The 24,183-nt window shown below is 50.1% G+C and overlaps 1 protein-coding gene across 1 annotated transcript; it reads right to left on the bottom strand.

The window, feature by feature from the left end:
- Positions 1-1,471: 1,471 nt before the first annotated feature.
- LOC147083906 (poly(ADP-ribose) glycohydrolase-like) lies at positions 1,472-23,346 on the bottom strand. Its single transcript, XM_085980061.1, has 5 exons — positions 23,309-23,346; positions 19,813-19,921; positions 17,626-17,731; positions 4,393-4,521; positions 1,472-3,018 (listed from the first exon to the last, which is right to left on the bottom strand). Exons 2-5 carry the CDS (start codon positions 19,855-19,857, stop codon positions 2,903-2,905), a joined length of 396 nt encoding a protein of 131 aa, XP_085836187.1. The 5' UTR covers positions 19,858-19,921; positions 23,309-23,346; the 3' UTR covers positions 1,472-2,902.
- Positions 23,347-24,183: the final 837 nt, after the last annotated feature.

Genomic DNA, 24,183 nt, shown 5'->3' with positions numbered 1-24,183 from the left:
GGCAATGGCAGTCAGGTGAGTTTGCGATGCTGGAAATAGGCGGTGTTAGTTGTGGCACGGGTATTCCACTGACTATCTTGCTTACCTCTACAAGACCAGCTCTCAGTCACTTCCTCTGATGGTGAAGAACTCCGTAATTGCCAAGCATTTAACATCTTGTTGGAAATGCAGTGAAGGAAAATCACTTTTAATCCCACTGATTTCATGGTGCGCAATTCTTGTTCATCCCCTCGCACTGCTCCCAACTCCAGTGACAGTCTTGTACCAGTTCGCTCCTCACTGTTGTTTTATCCGGCTCCGAATGCTCTCTTCAGGCAGCCCAGCTTTGAAGGGATACTTTCTAGAATTGTCCCACAGGGAGGCTTTTTAAAGAGTGAAAGTTCCGCACTCCACTTTTACAGAAATCCTAGTGACAGCACTGATGTGGGTTTCTGTCCTTCCCTCCTAACTGTGAATGGTGGCCTGACTCGCTCACTCTCTGAGCTGCCATTCAGGGGCCTGATGACTTCTCTGTCCACTCCACAAACAATTACAAAATGAGTTCCACCCTTACTCGTGAAACACACGCAAGTTCAGCAATAGGATGCGCTGAAAAGTTCATCCCATATGTCAAACTGAAACCGATTTCATGGTTATTCAGACTAAACACCTTCAGCTCTTGCTGCCTCCTGTTAGATCCATGCTGGGAGCCGGGCCTGTCAGTGACGGTGCCTGTTCATGCCAGCCTGGAGCTCTTTCAACATCATCTTCCTGCTCATTGGTACGAGGCTCCCAGAGGATGTACCAGCTAAATGAAAGGTTGCGACCTTCTGCCCCGCACCACCCCCTCCCCGTCCAAAACTGGATGGGAGCGTCACGGACTAGCACCAGGACAGCCTGATAGCTGAAGGTGTGATATTTACTGTTGGTGAGAGTTCATTGAGAACTTTACTAACTAATGCCCCCACCCCACCACATCATGGGGCAAAAGGGACTTCTGCTTTTATAAGCAGAATTATCGCCGATCCTTCATCGTCGCTGGGTCAGAATCCTGGAACTCCCTCCCTAACAGCACTGTGGGAGCACCTTCACCACACGGACTGCAGCGGTTCAAGAAGGCGGGTCACCACCACCTTCTCAAGGGCAACTAGGGATGGGCAATAAATGCCGGCCTTGCCAGCGATGCCCACATCCCATAAACAAATAAAAAAATAAGCTGGGTCTATGTCTCAGCCGCCCTGGTGTGAAAGCAGGCGCGTTGGCCCCTCACCGTACGGGCGCTGATCTGAACAACTGCTGTGCACATTAGACCGGCGGATCTAAGAGAGAGAGTGAGGGGCAGGTGAGAGGCCTCGGCTTGGGTTCATTGCTCTGATTCTATCCTATTGCGGTTGTACAGACATCCCACGGGGTGTAGTGTCAGTCAGTCACTGACAGTGACGGTGAAATGTAATGAGTGCTCCTGTTCCCCATCAAAAGAAATTCTCGTTCCTTTCAACATTATTTTAAGTTTTTAATTTGGATTAGGATGTACAAGATAAGAACAATTTGGGTTGGAGAACCACTTAACACTTATAAAGAAAGAAAGACTTGCATTTATATAACACCTTTCACGACCTCAGGATGTCCCAAAGGCTTTACAGCCAACGAAGGACTTTGGACTGGACTCACTGTTGTAATGTAGAAACGTGGCAGCCAATTTGTGCACAGCAAGCTCCCAGAAACAGCGATGAGATAATGACCAGTTAATCTGTTTCAGTGATATTTATTGAGGGATAAGTATTGGCCAGGACACCGGGGAGAACTCTCCTGCTCTACAATATAGTGTTATGGGATCTTTTACATCCACCCGAGAGAGTAGACTGGATCTCGGTTTAACGTCTCATCCGAAAGACGGATGACTCACTATGAAATGAAACGGCCCTTGGGAATCTGTGTAAAAATGCATGAGACAGCTTCAGGCTCTCACTTCGCACCTGGTTGGTATTTGCCCAGCTGTAGCATCGCTTCCTGTGCTCACAATCTCTGTAAAACCAACCCTGACCCTAATGCTGTAAGCACAGGGTTAATCAGACTGGCCCGAAGCCGACTGACGCTGTACTGCTGCTGAGCTCTCTTCATAGTGTGGCAATGTTAACCTTTCACCTTTGCTTGTTAAGTTAATTTAGATGCGGTGACCACTGAACTAAGGCTGATCTCGAAGCAGTGGTCAGTTTAATCACTTCAGTAAACCTAAAGACATCCCAGTGCAGACTGATCCAGATATTTCACAGAACTTTAATCAGTTGATAACAAGTGTGTGAAAAACAAAGGAAACCCTCTGGGGATACATCCTCCTTTTTAATTGGGGTTTCTGTAGAAGCAGAAGATTGGCTGGTATTGAATGGCACCGAATCAAAGACACACTTACAATCAAAGGTTTCACCTGGTAGAATAGCAGAAACTAGCGATAAGATAACAGAGTAAGGAGTCTCATTAACACAACAGAAAAATAACTCTAAGTAAACAAAACTAAAATTATCGATAAGGGGACAAGCTGATTAAAATTCACCTTATATAGGGCCGTAATTTAACTTTTGTACAATCTTAATGCAGAAACATGTGGGTAGTCACATCGAGCGGGGTAAGAAAAAGATATAAAAGGTGTGTGTTTGTACAGATACCACAAGGTCTGATCAACCTGTACACTGAGCTCGAAGCTGTGACACGTTTCAGTCCCCGACTAAAGCAGCCAGCCTCAGTTGTAAATGCTGTCTTTTTTAAGTGTATGTTTAAGGACTATTGCCTGTGCTGTAAGCTTAATAAATCTCTGGCCCCTGATTTTCAATGTTTAAGAACCCTGTTGATTTGAGGAATGAATTATAAATGAGATCCTCTCCTCCATCAATGCACTGAGCGTCTTTCTGTCATTTGCTGCTGGTGATCAGATTCGCACCTTTAAACAGTTCACATTGTTCTGAATGAACTCGTATAGATCTCTGGCTCTGCTTGTTCCAAAATCTGTTCTCGAGTACTTCTCCAAAATGTTGTAAAGTTGCCCTATGAGAAAAGCAGCAGAATGTTTGATGACATTACACTCAAACCAGCTCGCCAAGGTTTTTCACTTAATTTCTCGCCTCCTCTCCTGAAGGTACCGCCGCTTGCTGGGGTACAATCCCACGGGTGTTAGCCGTAGCCTCCCTCCCCCGGATCAGTGTGTTAATCTGTGCTTGGACAGTAAGTAGTGGCAGGCTATTCAGCCGCTTGGGGCTTCACATATGCACCTGATTCTACCTTTACCATGTCTGTCTGTCCACACAAGCGCACACACACACACCCACACCGCACCCCACACTCACACCCACACCAACCCACACACCCACACCGCACCCCACACTCACACCCACACCAACCCACACCCACACCGACGCCCACACACACTCTCACACCCACACTCACACCCACAGCCACACTCACACCCACACTCACACCCACATGAACACACCCATGAACACACCCATGAACACGAACACAAATGCACCCACGAACACGCACACACACGAACACACACACACCCATGAACATGCACGCACACACACACACACACCACACCCCACCCACACACCCACACACACACTTGACACCCACACCCACTCTCAAACCCACACTCACACCCACAGCCACACTCACACTCACACCCACACTCACTCACACCCACACGAACACACCCATGAACACGAACACACACGCACCCACGAACACGCACGCACACATGAACACACACACACCCCAAGAACACGAACACACACGCACGCACACACACCCACATGCACACACGAACCCACGCACACCCACACACCCACGAACACACACCCACCCACGAACACACACCCACCCACGAACACGCACACAACTACATACAAGCAAGATATACTAATCAAGACCAGGAGCTGGGCTGATTTTGGCCCATTCCCCCACACCCGATAAGAATGATGATGTGAATTATAGCAACTCACCAAGGCCCTGCTTTAACTCTGCTAACAAAGCACGAAGCAGGAATGGAACCTGGGATCCTCCTCTAAACCCCAGTCTCACGTTGGGAGGTTAATTTTCAACTGAGCCATTACAGCAGCTCGCCTTCACACAAGTGCTGAAGGTCTCGGTAAACTGGTGGTGTAGGTATTCCTCATCTTTCCCCGAGTGATGCCACTGGATGGCTTTATTGATGGGCCCTCTACTCCTGCTCTTTCATGTTCTCGACAGTTAGAACCGTCACAAAAGCATTGACAACTACACATTGACCTAACGTTTGAGCAGCTGTGGCTCCTGTTCCTGATCACTATCCAATGGCGTCGAGCAGAAAATACCAGAAACCGCTGCTGTCTCTGAGCTCACACCGTACACTATCCATCTTCTAGTTTGGTTGGTACTTACCCACTGTGACATCTTTCCTTTGCAAAAACTGATGCATTTCATATATGCTTCTCATCAAGGCCCTGTCCCCAAAAGTAAAGTACACCACGTCCCTCTGTGCCTGAGCAGCTGCCATTATCTGAAGGAGAGCTGTGGAAAGAAAGCATGATTTCAGAGTCATAATAATTACAGCACAGAAGGAGGCCGTGAGGCACCTCAGGTCTGCACTGGTGCCCGTTCTGCAACTGCAGCCTTCGACTCTAATCCTGCCCTTCCTCTATACCTTTACCGTCTTCCTTTTCAAATACTGAATCCAGTTCCCATTTAAATGATGTGTGGGGCTCTGCCACAGCAGCCACGCGTGGTAAAATGTTCAAGGTTCAAATAACCCTCTGCACGATCAAAAATTCTTCTGATCCTAGTGCTGACGCCCTCTTATTCCCTGTATCTGTGCCAGTGTGAGCAATCTTTGTCTGTGTAACTTGGGCCATTTTATGTTAAAGGCGCTATATAAATGGTTGTTTCTAGAATTGTTCCCATGGATGCAAGCACCTGGCTCTTTGTCTCTGGTGGATTTTTATTTTCCATTCAGGACACAGCAGAAGATTTGCAGCTTCTCTGGTCATTATCACAGTGCTGTTTGTGGGAGCTTGCTGTGCACAAATTGGCTGCTGCGTTTCCCACATTACAACAGTAACTGCACTCCAAAAAGTTCTTCATTGGCTGTGATGCGCTTTGGGATGTCTGGTGGTCGTGAAAGGCGCTATAGAAATGCAAGTCTCTCTTCTCTTCCTGGGCGCTAATGCCACCCACTTCCTTCAGGTGGCAGTGCTGAGACCAGCACCTTCCACTGAATCGATAGCTCCACCAGCAGCAGCGTGCTGGTACTACAACTGCAGTATTTACCCAACTTGCAAAACTCACGGGGAGAAATTCGGTAGCTTAGCGCCTGGCAGGGCGCTAACGGGGCACTGAGGCAGTAGCACCGCGGTGAGGTGAATCCAGCAGCGCATGCCAAATTCGACCTCCCACCCCCGTAGCACCGCCGCTACGATTAGCGCCGGGGACTTCAGCAGCAGGCAAATCGTAACGTCAGTGAGTGTGCAAAGGTCACTGGGCGCCCAATCTGCCAAATTAAGCATCATCCCCTGCCTTAGCGACTCGCCCAACAGCGGTAATGGGAGGGGGCGTGAAGCAGGCATATGTCGGCTCCAGGGGCGCTATTTAAAGGGATCAGTCGCAGCTGTCAGGTTAGTGCTGTTTCAGTTTGCGATTGTACAAGAGTTTAATTCAGTCATTTAAAAGTTCTTTAGTATCAGGAGTGTTGTGGCCACTAAAAATTAGTTACATTTATTCTGACAAACTTTCAAAGTGCTACACATCGTTACATTAATGGGGGCTGTACTGGCAGTCAACCTCGCCCTCCAGGGTCTACAGCAGAGGGAGAGGAGGAAGCGAGAAAGATTGCAAGATGTGGCCTGAGGGAGGAGGAGGGCCATCAGGGCTCTCAACAGGAGGCCTTACCCTCCGAGGGTATTCCGAGAGCACTTCTCCTTCCTCCAATTAAGCGAGGAGCAGTGCATTAGAAGGCTCTGCTTCAGCAAGGATGTGGCCACCTCCTGCAACCAGACCTCGAGCCTCAGATCAGGTCAACCATGGCTCTCTCTGTGGCAGTCAAGGTCACCGTCGCCCTCAATTTCTTCGTCAGTGGTTCCTTCCAGTCTGCAACAGGAGATATAGCGAACATCTGCCAGTTCGCAGACCATCGCTGCATCCGGGAGGTCACAGAGGTACTCTACAGTAGGAGAAGGGACTACATTTCATTCCCCATCACCAGAGAGAAGCAGGACAAACGTGCATGTGGCTTTGCCAGGATAGCGGGCTTCCCCATGGTGCAGGGCGCCAATGACTGCACCCACATGGCTTTGCCTGAGGTCTCCGTAACTGCAAAGACTACCACTCACTTAATGTGCAGTTGGTGTGTGACCACAGACAGCAAATCCTCAATGTGAATGCCCGCTATCCTGGCAGCACCCACGATGCCTTCATCCTGCGCCAGACCGGTGTGCCAGCACTCTTCCAGCCATCACATCAAGCTCGCGGCTGGCTGGCTGGAGACCAGGGCTATCCGGTCTCCACCTGGCTCATGACTCCCCTCCACAACCCCAACACACCTGCTCAGCACTCATATACTGAGAGCCATGCTGCCACCAGGAACATCATCGAACAGACCATTGGAGTGCTCAAGCAACGGTTCCAGTGCCTTGACCGCTCGGGAGGAGCCCTTCAGTACTCGGCTGAGCTGGTGTCCCATTTCGTTGTGGTCTGCTGCATGCTCCACAACTTGGCCATCATGAGGGCCCAGCTGTTGCCACCAGGGACTGCGAAACAACCTCAGGAAGAGGAAGAGAGGGAGGAGGAGGAGAACGAGGGAAAGGAGGAAGAGAAAGAGGAGGAGGAGGAGGAGCAGGAGCGAGGGAGGAGGCAGCCACTCAATCTTTCTTCTGGAAGGGCGGTCCGTGACAGCCTCATCAGACTGCAGTTCCAATAAATTAAACCCCAGATCCCCATTGCTCACCACATCCCCATCATTCCATCCCTGTCGCAGGTCACATCACAGCACAACGCTGAAATGAGCGACATCACAAAATCATCCAAAGCCAATTAATAATAATCAGTGAACACATATTTGCAACAACACTATTAACTATTCACCCTGGTGCAATCCCTTAGTGCCTCTTGTTACTGTGCCTTTGCCTACCCTAGTGCTCCTACCAAATGTTGGCCCAACGGCTGCAGCACGGTGGGTGGAAGGCTGCTGAGTGTCCGTGCGGGAGACTTCAGATGGCCTTGTGGATCGCACTCGACCAGCTCTGGGCCTGGAAGGCCCGGCTGTAGACTGCACCACCTCAGCATTGGCGGCAGCAGTCTGGGCTGGCTGGATGACAGGCAGCGACAAGGGCAATGGCGGAGTGCCAGTGGTGGAAGCAGGAATGCTGTCATCCTGAGAGAGGACAGTAACTTCCTGCTCCACTGACACACTGCCACTCCCCCGAGGCAGCACCTCAGCATCACTGCCAATCTGCTGGAGCACAGATTGCTGGCCTGCTGTGACACCGTGACACTGAGTGCGGTTTTCAACAGAGTGCTGAGAGTTGGGTGAGTCAGGGAGTCTTAACTGGTTGCTGAAATCAAACTTTTGTTTGTTTCACATTTACTGTGTACTGTTTAAAATCTAAATTTCCCAGCTTTAAGCAGGGTTAAAAAGGGATAAACAAGTCCTACAACTCAGAGCAGCTGAAGGCAGTTAACAAGGGAAACTGGAGTAATCTGGTTAACCTGGTTCTCATGTAGCTGGGCTCAGCAAGTCTTTGTTTCAGGGCCCATAAAAACAGGCTTTGAAGTGCGATTTTGCACTGAGTGCAGTTTTCAACAGAGTGCTGAGAGTTGGGTGAGTCAGGGAGTGTTAACTGTTTGCTGAATTCAAACTTTTGTTTGTTTCACATTTACTGTGTATTGTTTACTGTTTAAAATCTAAATTTCCCAGCTTTAAGCAGGGTTAAAAAGGGATAAACAAGTCCTACAACTCAGAGCCGCTGAAGGCAGTTAACAAGGGAAACTGGAGTAATCTGGTTAACCTGGTTCTCATGTAGCTGGGCTCAGCAAGTCTTTGTTTCAGGGCCTATAAAAACAGGCTTTGAAGTGCGATTTTGCACTGAGTGCGGTTTTCAACAGAGTGCTGAGAGTTGGGTGAGTCAAGGTGAGGCAAGGCCTCAGAGCTTCGGCGGGTGCTTCAGCGGTAGAGCGGGCCTACAAAGGGCTCCAGAGACCAGGTAAGGCTTACTTTACTGGTGGTATTGAATTAATTTAATTTAAATTGATGAAAGGGGTAGGTCATGCCAGGAGGGCCCAGCCCCGTGATATGCTCCTCTTGCTCTATGTGGGAATTCAGGGACGCTGCCAGTGTCCCTGACCAACACGTGTGCCAGAAATGCATCCAGCTGCAGCTACTAATGGGCCGTCTTGGGGCGCTGGAGCTGTGGGCGGATGGGTTGTGGAGCATTCACGGTACTGAGAGGGTCGCGAATTACTCGTACAGTGAGTTGGTCACACCGCAGGGTAGGGCTGCACAGGCAGAAGGGAAATGGGTGACCACCAGGCGGAACAATAGAAGCAGGCAGGTAGTGCAGGGGACCCCTGTGGCCATCCCCCTTTCAACCAGGTATACCGCTTTGGATACTGTTGGGGGGATGATTTATCAGGGGAAGGCAGCAGCAGCCAACTTCCTGGCACTGGGGGTGCTCCTGCTGCCCAGGAAGGGAGGAAAAAGAGTGGGCGAGCAATAGTGGTAGGGGATTCTATAGTAAGGGGAACAGACAGGCGTTTCTGTGGCTGTAGACGTGAATCCAGGATGGTTTCTTGCCTCCCTGGTGCCAGGGTCAAGGATGTCACTGAGCGGCTGCAGGGCATTCTGGAGGGGGAGGGCGAACAGCCAGAGGTCGTGGTCCACATTGGTACCAACGACATAGGTAAAAAGAGGGATGAGGCCCTGCAGCAAGAATTTAAGGAGCTAGGTAGAAGATTAAAGAGCAGGACCTCAAAGGTTGTAATCTCTGGATTACTCCTGGTGCCACGTGCTAGTGAGTATAGGAATAGGAAGATAGAACAGATGAATGCGTGGCTAAAGGAATGGTGCAGGAGGGAGGGCTTTAGTTTCCTGGATCACTGGGTCTGCTTCTGGGAAAGGTGGGACTTGTACAAGTCGGACGGTTTACACCTGAACCAGAAGGGGACCAATATCCTTGCGGGGAGGTTTGCTAGCACTGTTGGGGGGGGTTTAAACTAACTTGGCAGGGGGATGGGATACAGAGTGGAGCTATAGTAGGGGGTGATTTATAGCCAAATACGGAGGAAAAAACAAGTCAGCTGGGAAGGCAGAGCAAATATGTGAAGGCAAAAGGGAATATGGCAAGGCTGGAAGGCATTTATTTTAATGCAAGGAGTCTTGCAAATAAGGTGGATGAACTGAAGTTGTTGTTGAACACATGAACACATTGTTGCTATCACGGAGACATGGTTGAGGGAGATAGAAATGGCCTCTATCTGCACTGTGGGGTTTCTGTGATTCTGTGACTGGCAGCTCAATATTCCGGGGTATAGAATCTTCAGGCGAGACAGAGGGGGGTGTAAAAGGGGAGGGGGTGTTGCAATATTAATTAAGGAGTCAATTACTGCTGTAAGGAGGGATGATATATTAGCGGGTTCCTCTAATGAGGCCATATGGGTAGAACTTAAAAACAAAAAGGGGGCAAGCACTTTGCTGGGAGTGTACTATAGGCCCCCAAACAGTCAGGGGGAGATAGAGGAACAGATATGTAGGCAAATCTCAGAGCAGTGCGAAAATAATAGGGTAATAATAGTGGGGGATTTCAACTTCCCCAATATTAATTGGGATAGTCAGAGTGTGAAAGGCTTAGAGGGTGCAGAATTCTTAAAGTGCATCCAGGAGAGCTTTTTGAGCCAACATGTAGAAAGTCCTACAAGAGAGGGGGCGGTACTGGACCTAATTCTAGGGAATGTAGCCGGGCAAGTGGTGGAAGTGTCAGTAGGAGAGCATTTTGGCGACAGTGACCATAATTCGGTGAGATTTAAGGTGGTCATGGAAAAAGACAAAGACAGCGCGGAAATAAGGGTTCTAAATTGGGGGAAGGCCGATTTTAATATGATAAGGCAGGATCTGGCCAAAGTGGACTGGGAGCAGCTACTTATAGGAAAATCCACAACAAAGCAGTGGGAGACTTTCAGAAGGGAAATAGAGAGAGTACAACGCCAACATGTTCCCGTAAAGGTCAAGGGTGGGACCAACGAGCAAAGGGAACCTTGGATGACAAGGGATATACAAAAATGCATTAGGAAAAAAAGGGGGGCTTTTGGCAGTTACAAAAGACTAAAGATGGAGGAAGCCCTAGAGGAGTATAAAAAGTGCAGGGGCATACTTAAAAAAGAAATTAGGAGAGCGAGGAGGGGCCATGAAATAACACTGGCGAGCAAAATAAAGGAAAATCCTAAGATGTGTTATAAGTATATTAAGGGCAAGAGGATAACCAGGGAAAGGGTAGGGCCCATTAGGGACCAAAGTGGCAATCTGTGTGTAGAGCCAGATGATGTAGGCGGGGTTTTAAATGAATATTTTGCATCTGTGTTCACTATGGAGAAAGGCGATGTAGACATAGAAATCGGGCAAGGGGACTGTGATATACTTGAACATATTAGCATCGAGAGGGAGGAGGTACTAGTGGTTTTAGCAGGCCAAAAAGTGGATAAATCCCTAGGCCCGGACGAGATGTATCCCAGGCTGCTGAGTGAGGCAAAGGAGGAGATTGCAGGGGCTCTGACACAAATTTTCAGAACCTCTCTGGCCACAGGGGATGTACCAGAGGACTGGAGAACAGCTAACGTAGTACCATTATTCAAGAAGGGTAGCAGGGATAAACCAGGGAATTACAGGCCAGTGAGCCTAACATCTGTGGTAGGGAAATTATTGGAAAAAATTCTGAGGGACAAAATTAGTCTCCACTTGGAGAGGCAAGGATTAATCGGGGATAGTCAGCATGGCTTTGTCAAGGGTAAATCATATCTGACCAATCTGATTGAATTTTTCGAGGGGGTGACTAGGTGTGTGGATGAGGGAAATGCTGTGGATGTGGTATACATGGACTTCAGTAAGGCTTTTGACAAAGTCCCACTGGTCAAGAAGGTAAGAGCCCATGGGATCCAGGGTGCCTTGGCACGTTGGATCCTAAAGTGGCTGAGTGGCAGGAGGCAGAGGGTGATGGTCGAAGGTTGCTTTTGTGACTGGAAGCCTGTGTCCAGTGGGGTACCTCAGGGATCGGTGCTGGGTCCCTTGCTGTTTGTGATCTACATAAATGATTTGGATGAGAATGTAAAAGGTATGATCAGTAAGTTCGCAGATGCCACGAAAATTGGTGGGGTGGTAAATTGCGAGGAGGAAAGCCTCAGGCTACAGGACGATATAAACGGGTTGGTCAGATGGGCGGAAAAGTGGCAAATGGAATTTAACCCTGAAAAGTGCGAGGTGATGCATTTTGGACGGACAAATAAGGCAAAGGAATACACAATGAGTGGTAGGACCCTAGGAAGTACAGAGGGTCAGAGGGACCTTGGTGTACATGTACATAGATCCCTGAAGGCAGCGGAACAGGTAGATAAGGTGGTTAAAAAGGCATATCGGATACTTGCCTTCATTAGCCGAGGCATAAAATATAAGAGCAAGGAGGTTATGATGGAGCTGTACAAAACGCTGGTAAGGCCACAGCTGGAGTACTGTGTGCAGTTCTGGTCGCCTCACTATCGGAAGGATGTAATTGCTTTGGAGAGGGTGCAGAGAAGATTCACCAGGATGTTACCTGAGATGGAGCGCCTCAGCTATGAAGAAAGACTAAACAGGCTGGGATTGTTTTCCTTGGAGCAAAGAAGGCTGAGGGGGGACCTGATTGAAGTGTGCAAAATGATGAGGGGCATAGATAGGGTAGATAAAGAGGAACTTTTCCCCTTAGTAGGGGGGTCAATAACAAGGGGGCATAGATTCAAGGTAAGGGGCAGGAGGTTTAGAGGGGATTTGAGGAGGAACTTTTCCACCCAGAGGGTGGTTGGAGTCTGGAACTCACTGCCTGAAAGGGTGGTAGAGGCAGGAACCCTCACAACATTCAAGAAGCATTTGGATGAGCACTTGAAATGCCATTGCATACAAGGCTATGGACCAAATGCTGGAAAATGGGATTAGTTTGGACAGGGCTTGATGAACAGCGCAGACATGATGGGCCGAAGGGCCTCCTTCTGTGCTGTAAAACTCTATGGCCTAGAAATTCACTTTGGGCCCGCCAGCTGGCGTGCGCCCAAAATTTAGCGCTGAGAGCGGAGGCAGTTGCGACCGTCAGATATTCAGTTTTTGCGCCCCAAGTCGGAACCGGGTGCTATTCCAGGGTGTGCCCGCCCCCGCTTGGGGCGCTGAAACTGAATTTCAGCGCTCTAGGTGCCGCTGCGCCACCCGCTGCGGAGCAGCAGGCTGCGGTACTGCAGGCCTCCTCCTTCTCTTAAGGGGGAGGTGCCTGCAACGGGGAGGTCGCCGCTGGATAGTGCCGGCAAATTAGCCCGGCACCACGGAGAAGTGCCGGGTTCGCGGAAAGCAGCCGGCAATGCCACGGGGGGGTGGTGGTGGAGGAGGCCGGGGAAGGAGGTGCGGGCAGGCGGCCGCCGAAAAAGCAGCCGGCCGCACCTCCACCTTAAAGCGCCCCATTAAGGCTACAGTACGGCCCCGTTTTCTGATCGCTGTTTGCGGCCACTGTGGAAGAGGTGGCCGCAACTAAATATGGGGGTCGGGCCGGTGGCGGGGCGGTAGCGGGGCACTGCGCGCACCGATGACATCATCGGTGCCGGCGCAGCGCTAACAGCTACCGCCGCCATTACCGCAGCGCTGAATATCAGCGCAAACTCCTCTATTGGCGCAGAGGCCCTCTTTGGGCGGTAACTGGCTGCAAAGCTGGCAGCACCTTACTGAATTTCTAGGCCTATGACTCTATACTCTATGACCGTGAAAACTCCGGTGGACGGTGGTCGACCCAGCCACGATGGCAGCAGCCAGAGCTTATGTGGCAGCAAGCTGAGACTGCGTGAAAGCAGTCTGAGAATCGATGGCACCAAGCATAGTCTGCATTACAGCACTAAGACGTTGCATGGCTTCAGTCTTTGCTGCAATGGAAGCTGCGACATTGCCCATCACACGCAGCAACAGGTCTGGGTCTCCACTGTTTCTCAGGGAGTTCACCGTCCTTTCCAGACTGGAAATGACAGGCTCCATGGTGTGCACAGAGCTCTGTGCAATGTTGGAGGCGGACTCCACCACGCTCCTTACCATTGCCGAGAGGCTCTCGGGCACCCTTGCCATTGCACCTATCATCTCCGTGTGCATGCCCATCACCCTTCTTCTAAAGAACTCCCCATCAACGTCCTCAACTGAGTCCTGTGCAGCAGAACTCGCCCTCCGGGGAGCTGACGCTCGCGCTACCCTTTCCCCCTGGCCTTGCTGCAGCCCACTTGTCCCCGGTGCATGACCCTGTGCAGATCCCGCTACTATACTAGCCTCTAAAGAACGCGTAGTGCCAGTATCTGAGCTGGTGCCTGTGGGTGAGACATGCAGTGACACAGTGTGTTCTTCGTCCTCCTCTTCTTCTGCCTCACTCTCTGTGGTACCCTCAGGGACAGGATGCTCAGCTGCTTGCTCATTATCTGAAAGCATAAAGGCACAAGAGTCGGGTTAACATAGAAACATAGAAGACAGGAGCAGGAATAGGCCATTCGTCCCTCGAGCCTGCTCCGCCCTCAATGCAATCATGGCTGATCATCCAAATTCAGTACCCTGTTCCTGCCTTCTCTCCATATCCCTTGATCCCTTTAGCCTTAAGAAATATATCTAAATCCTTCTTGAATATATTTAATGAAATGGCATCTGCTGCCTTCTGTGGTAGAGAATTCCACAGGTTCACCACTCTCTGGGTGAAGAAATTCCTCCTCATCTCAGTCCTAAATGGCTTACCCCTTATCCTTCGACTGTGACCCCCGGTTCTGGACTCCCCGGCCATCGGGAACATCCTTCCTGCATCCAGTCTATCTAGTCCTGTTAGTATTTTATAAGTTTCAATGAGATCCCCTCTCATTCTTCTAAACTCCAGCGAGTATAAGCCCAATCGACCGAATCTCTCCTCATACGTCATTCCTGCCATCCCAGGTATCAGCCTGGTAAATCTTTGCTGAACTCCCTCCATGGCAAGAACATCCTTCCTCAGATAAGGTGACCAAAACTGCACACAATACTCAAGGTGCGGTCTCACCAAGGCCCTGTACAACAGTAGCAAGACATCCTTGTTCCTGTACTCAAACCCTCTCGCTACAAAGGCCAACATACCATTTGCCTTCTTAACCGCCTGCTGCACCTGCATGCTTACCTTCAGCGACTGGTGCACAAGGACACCCAGGTCTCGTTGCACTTTCCCTTCTCCCAATCTATTGCCATTCAAATAATAATCTGCCTTCCTGTTTTTGACACCAAAGTGGATAAGCTCGCATTTATCCACATTATATTGCATCTGCCATGTGTCTGCCCAATCACCCAACCTGTCCAAATCATACTGGAGTTTCTCGGCATCCTCCTTACAGCACACACTCCCACCCAGCTTTGTGTCGTCTGCAAACTTGGAGATATTACATCCAATTCCCTCGCCTAGATTATTAGTATATTGTGAATAGCTGGGGTCCCACGTCCGATCCCTGTGGTGCCCCACTAGTCACTGCCTGCCACTTGGAAAAAGACCCGATTATTCCAACTCTTTGCTTTCTGTCTGCCAACCAGTTCTCGATCCAAGTCAATACCTTGCCCCCAATCCTATGTGCCTTAACTTTACACGCTAATCTCTTATGCGGGACCTTATCGAAAGCCTTCTGAAAGTGCAAATACACCACATCCACTGGTTCTCCCTTATCAATTTTACCATTTACATCCTCAAAAAATTCCAGTAGATTAGTCAAGCACGGTTTACCTTTTGTAAATCCATGTTGACTTTGTCCGATCCTGTCACTGTTTTCCAAGTGCTCTGCTATTACATTGTTACAATGGACTCTAGCATTTTCCCCACTACCAATGTCAGGCTTACCAATCTATAATTCCCCTTTTTCTCTCTACCACCTTTTTTGAATAGTGGGGTAACATTAGCTACCCTCCAATCCATGGGTACTGTTCCAGAGTCTACAGAATTTTGGAAGATGACCAGCAATGCATCTACTATTTCTAGGGCCACTTCCTTAAGTACCTAGGATGTAGATTATCAGGCCCTGGGGATTTATCGGCCTTCAATCCTGTCAATTTCCCTAACACCATTTCCCTACAAATATTGATTTCTTTCAGTTCCTCCCTCTCATTAGAACCTATGTTCCCCGACATCTCTGGGAGGTTATTTGTGTCCTCCTTTGTGAAGACAGAACCAAAGTATGTATTTAATTGTTCTTCCATTTCTTTGTTCCCCATTATAAATTCCCCTGATTCTGACTGCAAGGGACCTACGCTTGACTTCACCAATCTTTTTCGCTTCACATATCTATAAAAGCTTTTTCAGTCAGTTTTTATGTTCCCTGAAAGCTTACTCTCATACTCTATTTTCCCCCTCTTAATTAATCCCTTTTTCCTCCTTTGCTGAATCCTAAACTGCTTCCAATCCTCAGGTTTACTGCTTTTTCTGGCCAATTTATATGTCCTCTCCTTGGATCTTATGCTATCCCTAATTTCCCTTGTTAGCCACGTTTGAGTCAGCTTTTTTTTTAATGCCAAACTGGGATGAACAGATTCTGTAGTTCATTCATGCGATCTTTGAATGTTTGCCATTGCCTATCCACCGTCAACCCTTTGAGTGACATTCCCCAATCAATCGTACCCAACTCTCGCCTCATACCATCATAGTTTCCTTTATTTAAATTCAGGACCCTAGTCTCTGAGTCAACGACTTCACTCTCCATCTTAGTTAAGAATTCTATCATATTATGATCGCTCCGACCCAAGGGGCCTCGCCCAACAATATTGCTAGTTTATCCTTTCTCATTACATAATACCCAATATAAGATGGCCTGATATCTAGTTGGTTCCTCGACATATTGGTCCAGGAAACCATCCCGTATACACTCCAGGAATTCTTCCTCCACTGTATTGTTACTAATTTGGTTAGCCCAATCTATATGTAGATTAAAGTCACCCATGATAACTGCTGTGCCCTTATTGCATGCATCTCTAATTTCCCTTTTAATGCCATCCCCAACCACCACATTACTGTTTGGTGGTTTATATACCACTCCCACTAACGTTTTCTGCCCTATGGTATTTCTCAGTTCTACCCATACAGATTCCACATCTTCAGAGCCAATATCATTCCTACAATTGTGTTAATCCCTTTTTTACCAGCAATGCTACCCCACCTCCTTTTCCTTTTTGCCTATCTTTCCTTAAGGTGAGGGGAGGGGGCAGGAAGGGAGAAAGGCATGCATACAGCATGATTAGCTGGAAAGTGGGAAAGGCTTGTGTGGTGAGGGGGAAGTGGGATGTGAGGAGGAGGAGTAGGGATGAACATACCATTGTTGTCCCTAAGAGGGTCAACATTGCTGGTGGCCACAACGCCCACCACCTGGCACCCAATAATCTGCAGCACTCTCCTCCAGCTCAGACAGTGGTCGGGTGTCAGGTTTTCCCCCGCCTGTGCGCTGCTCCTGCTCCCTCCTGTTGTGAGTGACCTTGGCCTGCAAGAGAAAGGAAAGTGTGTGAGTGAGTGTGGAGCAAGGTGTTTGGGAGATGTGCCTGCCACAGTTGAATAGCTGCCATTGTTTGCAAGGTGTGAGATGTGGGTGTGAGTGTTGGTAGGTAGAGATTGTTGGAGGATGAGTGCTGGGGGAGTGGTGCTTTGGGCAGTGTATGAAGATTGTGGCTCAGATGGTGGTATGCAGCATTTGTTGAAGCGTTGACTCACCCTGACCACACGAGTGAGGTTGTTAAATTTCTTCCTGCTCTGTGTGTGTGCCCTGGGGACCACAGTGCTGCCCGAGACCTGCTGGGTGACCTCCCTCCACATGGTGTGGAAGACTTGCGGTGAGGGCCTCCTGCCACTTGCTGGGTACAGCACGGCCCTCTGTCTCTCCACAGCGAAGACCAACTCCTCCAATGCTTGGTTGCAGAATCTGCGGGCTCTCTCCCTGGGCCGTTGATCTGCCATGAATACAGCTGCTTGAATCATCCGGCTCCTTGCGCTTGGCCTGCTCCTGCTTGCTGACACAGGTTCACAGGCAGCAAAGCTGAGAATGAGGTTCTGCAGCATCAATGAACCTCCCCTCTAAGAACTGGAAAGAGCCTGTGGCAATGATGACCTTCGATTAGACTGCACCTGACATTGGTTAGTGTTTTGAGTGTAACGCCACTGAGCTAAGCCGTTAGCACTTGATTTAGCGCTGCCATCCATTCTCTGAGCGACTACACTGAATTTTGTGTGCAGCGAGATTCATTCGCGCCTGGCGCTAAATCTCAAACTTTTCCAAAGTTAGCGCCCACTCCTGGGCTATAATGAATTTCTCACCCACAGTGGCCTCAGATGGTTGTACTCCACTTGAGGTGGTCTTTTACTAACGGCAGTTTAACAATCAACCAACCTTTAAGCTGTACATCCCCTTTGCATGCTTCACAGCCCCAGTTGCCGGTGGCGATGGCGGAATGCTGATTGGCTGGTATCACACAGTGTGAGAATCCACAGAAAGCCTTCAGAGGAGACACAGCATTAAAGGCACCAGACTCAAAGCCGTTAAATCTGACCAACAAACAAAATGCAGTCAGAGATGCCTTTTATTTCCAGCCTTCGCCTCTCTTCTCCTGAAGGTGCTGACACTGGCTTGGTCCAGTCTCGCCCCCCCCACCGTCCTGCCCATCCCGTCCCACCCCCACCCCATCCCGTCCCAACCCGTCCCGTTCCCCCACCGTCCCTCCGCCAACCATCCCTCCCCCACCATCCCCTCCCCCAGCATCATCTCCCCCACCATCCCCTCCCCCACCGTCCCTCCCCCACCGTCCCCTCCCCACCATCCCCTCCCCCAACATCCCCTCCCCCACCGTCCCCTCCGCCCACCGTCCCTCCCCCGCCGTCCCCTCCCCCCACCATCCCCTCCCCCCACCGTCCCCTCCCCCACCCACCGTCCCCTCCCCCACCCACCGTCCCCTCCCCCACCGTCCCTCCCCCACCGTCACCTCCCCCACCGTCACCTCCCCACCGTCCCCTCCCCCACCGTCCCCTCCCCCACCGTCCCTCCCCCACTGTCATCTCCCCCACCGTCCCTCTCCCACCGTCCCCTCCCCCACCGTCCCCTCGGACCACCGTCCCTCCCCCACCGTCCCCTCCCCCACCGTCCCTCCCCCACCATCCCCACCGTCCCTCCCCCACCGTCCCCTCCCCCACCATCCCCTCCCCCATCGTCCCCTCCCCAACGTCCCCCTCCCCCACCGTCCCCTCGCCCACCATCCCCTCCCCCACCATCCCCTCCCCACCGTCCCCTCCCCCACCATCCCCTCCCCCATCGTCCCCTCCCCCACCGTCCCCTCCCCCACCATCCCTCCCCCACCATCCCCCTCCGCCACCTTCCCCCTCCGCCACCTTCCCCCTCCGCCACCTTCCCCCTCCGCCACCGTCCCCTCCCCCACCGTCCCCTCCCCCACTGTCCCATCCCCCACTGTCCCCTCCCCCCACCGCAGCAGCCCCAACACTGGGCTGGCAAGGCCCAGCTAACTCCACACTGACCAGTGATCTAAGCAAGGATCGCTGTGGTTCAGTACCAGATGGGACAAGATCCTTTAGCAGTGAGTGGAACAGCAGTGACTGTGACAGCCCCAAGCCACACCAGCAGGTCGAGAGGAGAGGGGCAGAAACCCAAATCATTTCCACAATCTTATCTGTGACCAGTGACTAAAATGTATAATTCTACTTTTGCTGCTGATACCTTTAAGTATTTTAAATAATAAGTTATTCTCTCCCTTTTCCCAAATGGACGTCGTTGGCTATGAATGGGTGAACCTTCTCCCTGGCCTCTGCTGTGAAACTGGCTGTTGGGAGGCGAGAGCAGAAAGTTGAAGCAAAGTAGACCGCTTTGCTCACGCCAGTGGGGTGACTCTAGCCAAGCCCGGAGAGCAGCTCCAAGGGCCCACACCCTCCAGAATGAGGTGACCACTAATGGTGACCACTAATGAGAAACCCCCTTGACTCGTCCCAACAAAAATGTGTAAATTTAGATCATTTGTAAATTGGCATCAATGAAGCGATGTCCAGGGGTTCCCGCTAGTGGACACCAGGTGGCTGCACCCATGGTCAGCTCGGTGTGTGACCGAGATCAGGACCGAGCAGGCAGGCTCAGGCAAGGGTCCACTTTTCACATCGAGCTCGACAATCAGACAGCTGGTTAGATGCAGACTGGAGTTCAGGCCGGCTGCAAGATACAGTTTGTAAGTCTGCAGGGGCCGCTGATTGCGGTTTTAGATCTTCAAAAAATTGTACCTGTTTCAATCAACCTCGGACTTCAATGAATCCTGAAACTTAAAAACGCACGAGCTGAAGTAATGTAGTGCGCAGTAATCCTTGCCTGGCTGTCACCCTGAAGCCCTGTGATTAAGATCAGGAGCTAACCTGTGGGCCACTCTCACTATACGCTGGTACTGTGTGTGGGTTCCCAACAGGACCTGCTCGCCTTTAAGTTGGTTACTACACACTTTGCATCCGTTTCAAGCTGTGTGACCACGGATGTCGAAGGCGGCCAGTTTCCTTTGCTGGGTTGTGTTCTTCCTGTCTCAGGACTTACCTTTCTCAGCTCCCTCTCCAAAAACCGAGGTTGGTACTGGTCCATGGGGTTGCGAAAGTTAATAGCATCAATGGCCACTATCTCTGTACTTCGCCTCAGCCAGGAATCCCTGGAAAAATGGAAATGGGATGAATATTTCTGTTTGCAAAGACCCCGAATATTCACTCCCCCCTCCCCAAGGTATTAATGTGGCACGGTTGGTGATTTATTTAGATAGTGAAAATAAACTTAATTCCCAGAGCAACTGAAATATTGGCAATCCGCCAGAACAAATGAAACTACGGACAGCAAATGCCCCTTCAGACACTTTCTTTTCACAGACAATGTACAATCTGCCCTTTCACAGACGGTTTGTCTCTTCCCACTCTCCTGAAGGTGGTGCCTCCCTCACTGGAGCAGTGACCAACATCAGCGGCATTTTCTAACAAGGTAAAACCCTGAAATTTCTCACTGATGCCGAGTGTATTGCCAGGATATTAGTCTAACGCAATTTTCTACCTTATTCAGTTCTGTCCTACAGGGGGTTTATATATAGAATAACGGATACCCGGGAGTGAGTTACAGGCTGGAATCTAATCAAGGGGTTCGGGGGTTTATATACAGAATAACGGATACCCGGGAGTGAGTTACAGGCTGGAATCTAATCAAGGGGTTTGGGGGTTTATATATAGAATAATGGATACCCGGGAGTGAGTTACAGGCTGGAATCTAATCGAGGGGTTCGGGGGTTTATATGTAGAATAACAGATACCCGGGAGTGAGTTACAGGCTGGAATCTAATCAAGGGGTTCGGGGGTTTATATATAGAATAACAGATACCCAGGAGTGAGTTACAGGCTGGAATCTAATCGAGGGGCTCGGGGGTTTATATGTAGAATAACAGATACCTGGGAGTGAGTTACAGGCTGGAATCTAATTGAGGGGTTCGGGGGTTTATATATAGAATAACAGATACCCGGGAGTGAGTTACAGGCTGGATTCTAATTGAGGGGTTCGTGGGTTTATATATACAATAACGGATACCCGGTAGTGAGTTACTGGAGACATCAGCTCGCGTTTCTCTGACTTTAGTCTCTAACCTTCTGTAACAGAACTTCCTCAGGGCAGTGTCTGAGGCCCAACCATCTTCAGCTGTTTCATCAATGACCTTCCCTCCATCATAAGGTCAGAAATGGGGATGTTTGCTGATGACTGCACAGTGTTCAGTTCCATTCGCAACTCCTCAGATAATGAACCAGTCCATGCCCCCATGTAGCACGATCTGGACAACATTCAGGCTTGGGCTGATAAGTGGCAGGTAACATTCGTGCCACACAAGTGCCAGGCAATGACCATCTCCAACAAGCGAGAGTCTAACCACCGCCCCTCGGCATTCAATGGCATTACCATCGCCGAATCCCCCAGCATCAACATCCTGGGGGTCACCATTGACCAGAAACTTAACTGGACCAGACACATAAATACTGTGGCAGCAAGAGCAGGTCAGAGGCTGGGTATTCTGCAGCGAATGTCTCACCTCCTGACTCCCCAAAGCCTTTCCACCATCTACAAGGCACAAGTAAGGAGTGTGATGGAATACTCTCCACTTGCAGCTCCAATAACACTCAAGAAGCTCGACACCATCCAGGTCAAAGCAGCCCGCTTGATTGACACTCCATCCACCACGTTAAACTTTCACTCCCTCCACCACAGGCGTACCGTGGCTGCAGTGTGTACCATCTCCAAGATGCACTGCAGCAACTCGCCAAGGCTTCTTCGGCAGCACCTCCCAAACCCGTGACCTCTGCCACCTAGAAGGACAAGGGCAGCAGGCGCATGGGAACACCACCATCTCCAAGTTCCCCTCCAAGTCACACATCATCCTGACTTGGAAGTATATCGGCCGTTCCTTCATCGTTGCTGGGTCAAAATCCTGGAACTCCCTCACTAACAGCACTGTGGGAGTACCATCACCACACGGACTGCAGCGGTTCAAGAAGGCGGCTCACCACCACCTTCTCAAGGGCAACTAGAGATGGGCAATAAATGCTGTCCTTGCCAGCGACGCCCACATCCCATGAACGAATTAAAAAGAATTCTACCCCTCTCGATATAAAGGCTAACATTCCATTTGCCTTTTGATTATTTTTTGTACCTGACTACATTTTAGTGATCTGTGTACACGGAGCCCTAAATCTCTTGGGCCCTCCACTGTTCCCAGCTTTTCACCATTTAGAGAATACTCAGATCCATCCTTTCTTGGCCCAAAATGGATGACCGGGGTTGAAATCCATCTGCCAGGGTTTTGCCCACTCACTGAATCTCTCAATGGCTCTTTGTAATTTTATGCTCCTGTCTACACGACTTACTATACCACCAATCTGTGTCATCGGCAAACTTGGATGTACGGCTCTCTAATGTGTTAATAAATATAGTGAATAGTTGAGGCCCCAGCACAGATCCTTGTGGGACACCACTAGTCACTTCCTTCCAACTCGAGTACACGCCCATTATCCCTGCTCCCTGTCTTCCACCGCAGAACCAATCTCCTCACTAGGTCAGTAATTTGCCTTCAATTCCATGAGCTTTAATTTAGGTCTTGTGTCTTCTGCAATTATCTTGCATTCTTCACATAATTCAAACCTGCCTGACCTTGTCTCTCAATCAGCACTTCTCCCAATGCAAATAGCTCAAGTTTGGAGAGTCTTTTGATAACTTGCCCCCAAAATATTTTTTTTTTTTAAGTTCTATAAAGTGGGCGCTCAGAGACCCACTTCCTTCACTCTTCCCCACTCACTTTCTTTCTGTTCTACAACCCAAATCAAAGCCGGAGATACATAATCCCATTCCAAAAGAAGAGGGTATCCAGATCTGCACTTTGTGTTCAGCTGGAGTCCCAACACCTTCAGGGGCCCAGGCGGTCAGGCGGAATCGCTCTGACGCAACACCTCATATCATCTCAGAAATGTCCCAGAGCACTTCACACTCAATGAAATACATTGAAGTCACTGTTATATGGGCAAACACAGCAGCTAATCCGTACAAAGCAAGATCACACAAACAGCAATCAGGTGAATAACCAGTTAATCCATTTTTGGGGGTGTTAGTTGAGGGAGGTGTGTTGGCCAGGATACTGGGAGAACTTCCCGCTGTTCTACAATGATGACACGGGATCTTTAACATCCACTTCAAAAGGCAGGTGGCACCTCGGGCAGCCTAGACTATGTGCCCTCGTCCTGCATCGAGGCCTGAGCCCACAGCCTTTGGAGTCCGAGACGAGAGTGCTTCCAAGTGAGCCGAGCTGGAACACGGGTGGTTTTTGTTCAAGGTCACCATCAACAGCGGGAGTACTAAAGGCGCTCAGATGGCCAATTCTGATAATCACTATTTCAGGCAAATTGTTGCTCTAAGCATCGACAGGACAGAGGGCTCCAGATCTCCACTTTGAGCAGCCATGGTTACGATAGCCCCCTACACCCAAGCACCATATTCTCTACCTGAATGGGATGTCGCTCACCTTGGCGTCTCATCATTGTAAAATCTGGCCCATCTGTACGAGTCACTGTATCAATTAGATTCACTGTAACGCTGAGCTCCTGGAAATCAGATGATTGGGATCAGTGGAATCTCTCAGCATTCGATCACTCTCATTGTCTGCTCTCTTCCTCCGCGCACTGGTTCTGTTTCTCCCCTCTTTGTGTTCCGAGTCTCAGATTGTCACCCGGCCTGCACCAGGGGATGAGACTGGAAATCTGCCCCTCCATGCTCGCTGACGGATGGGAGACTCCCGGGGATTAACTGGCCCATCCGTTTCCCCAGCCTTCCTTGTGAGTTAGAGCCACCTCCCCATCTCTCCTGAAGATGCTGCCTGTGGTGGGGACAGTTTTACAGGGGGGGCACTGGCCCTCCAATACCTCGTCCAATCGACCATTCTTTAGGTATGAGTACCATCAGTGAGTATCGGCACGCTATCTGAACTGATCCCAATCCAGTTCGAAGCCACTGTCCAGACACCCGCACACTTCCAGCAGGGGTGGCGCGGTGGTTATGACACTGGACTAGTTAATCCAGAGTAGAGCCAGTTCAAATCCCACCAGGGCAGTTTCATAATTTGAATTCAGTTAAAAAAATCTGGAAGTAAAAAGTTGGTCTCAGTAAAAGTGACCGTGAAGCTGTCGGATTGTCGTACAAACCCAGCTGGTTCACTAATGTCCTTTAGGGAAGGAAATCAGCTGTCCTTACCCGGTCTGGGCCTATATGTTACTCCAGTCCCACACCAACCTGGCTGACTCTTAACTGCCCTCCGAAGTGGCCCAGTGAGCCCCTCGGTTGTGCAGGGTGACTGGGGATGGACAGTAAATGGTGGACTTGCCAGCGACGCCCACATCCCAA

Source organism: Somniosus microcephalus, unplaced genomic scaffold (genome assembly GCF_052327205.1).
Source record: "Somniosus microcephalus isolate GS21.2 unplaced genomic scaffold, FLI_Smic_1.0 scaffold19, whole genome shotgun sequence".
NCBI classification, from domain to species: Eukaryota; Metazoa; Chordata; class Chondrichthyes; order Squaliformes; family Somniosidae; genus Somniosus; species Somniosus microcephalus.
Note: the sequence above shows the minus strand (reverse complement) of the source record. Positions and strands in the feature narration are given on the sequence as shown.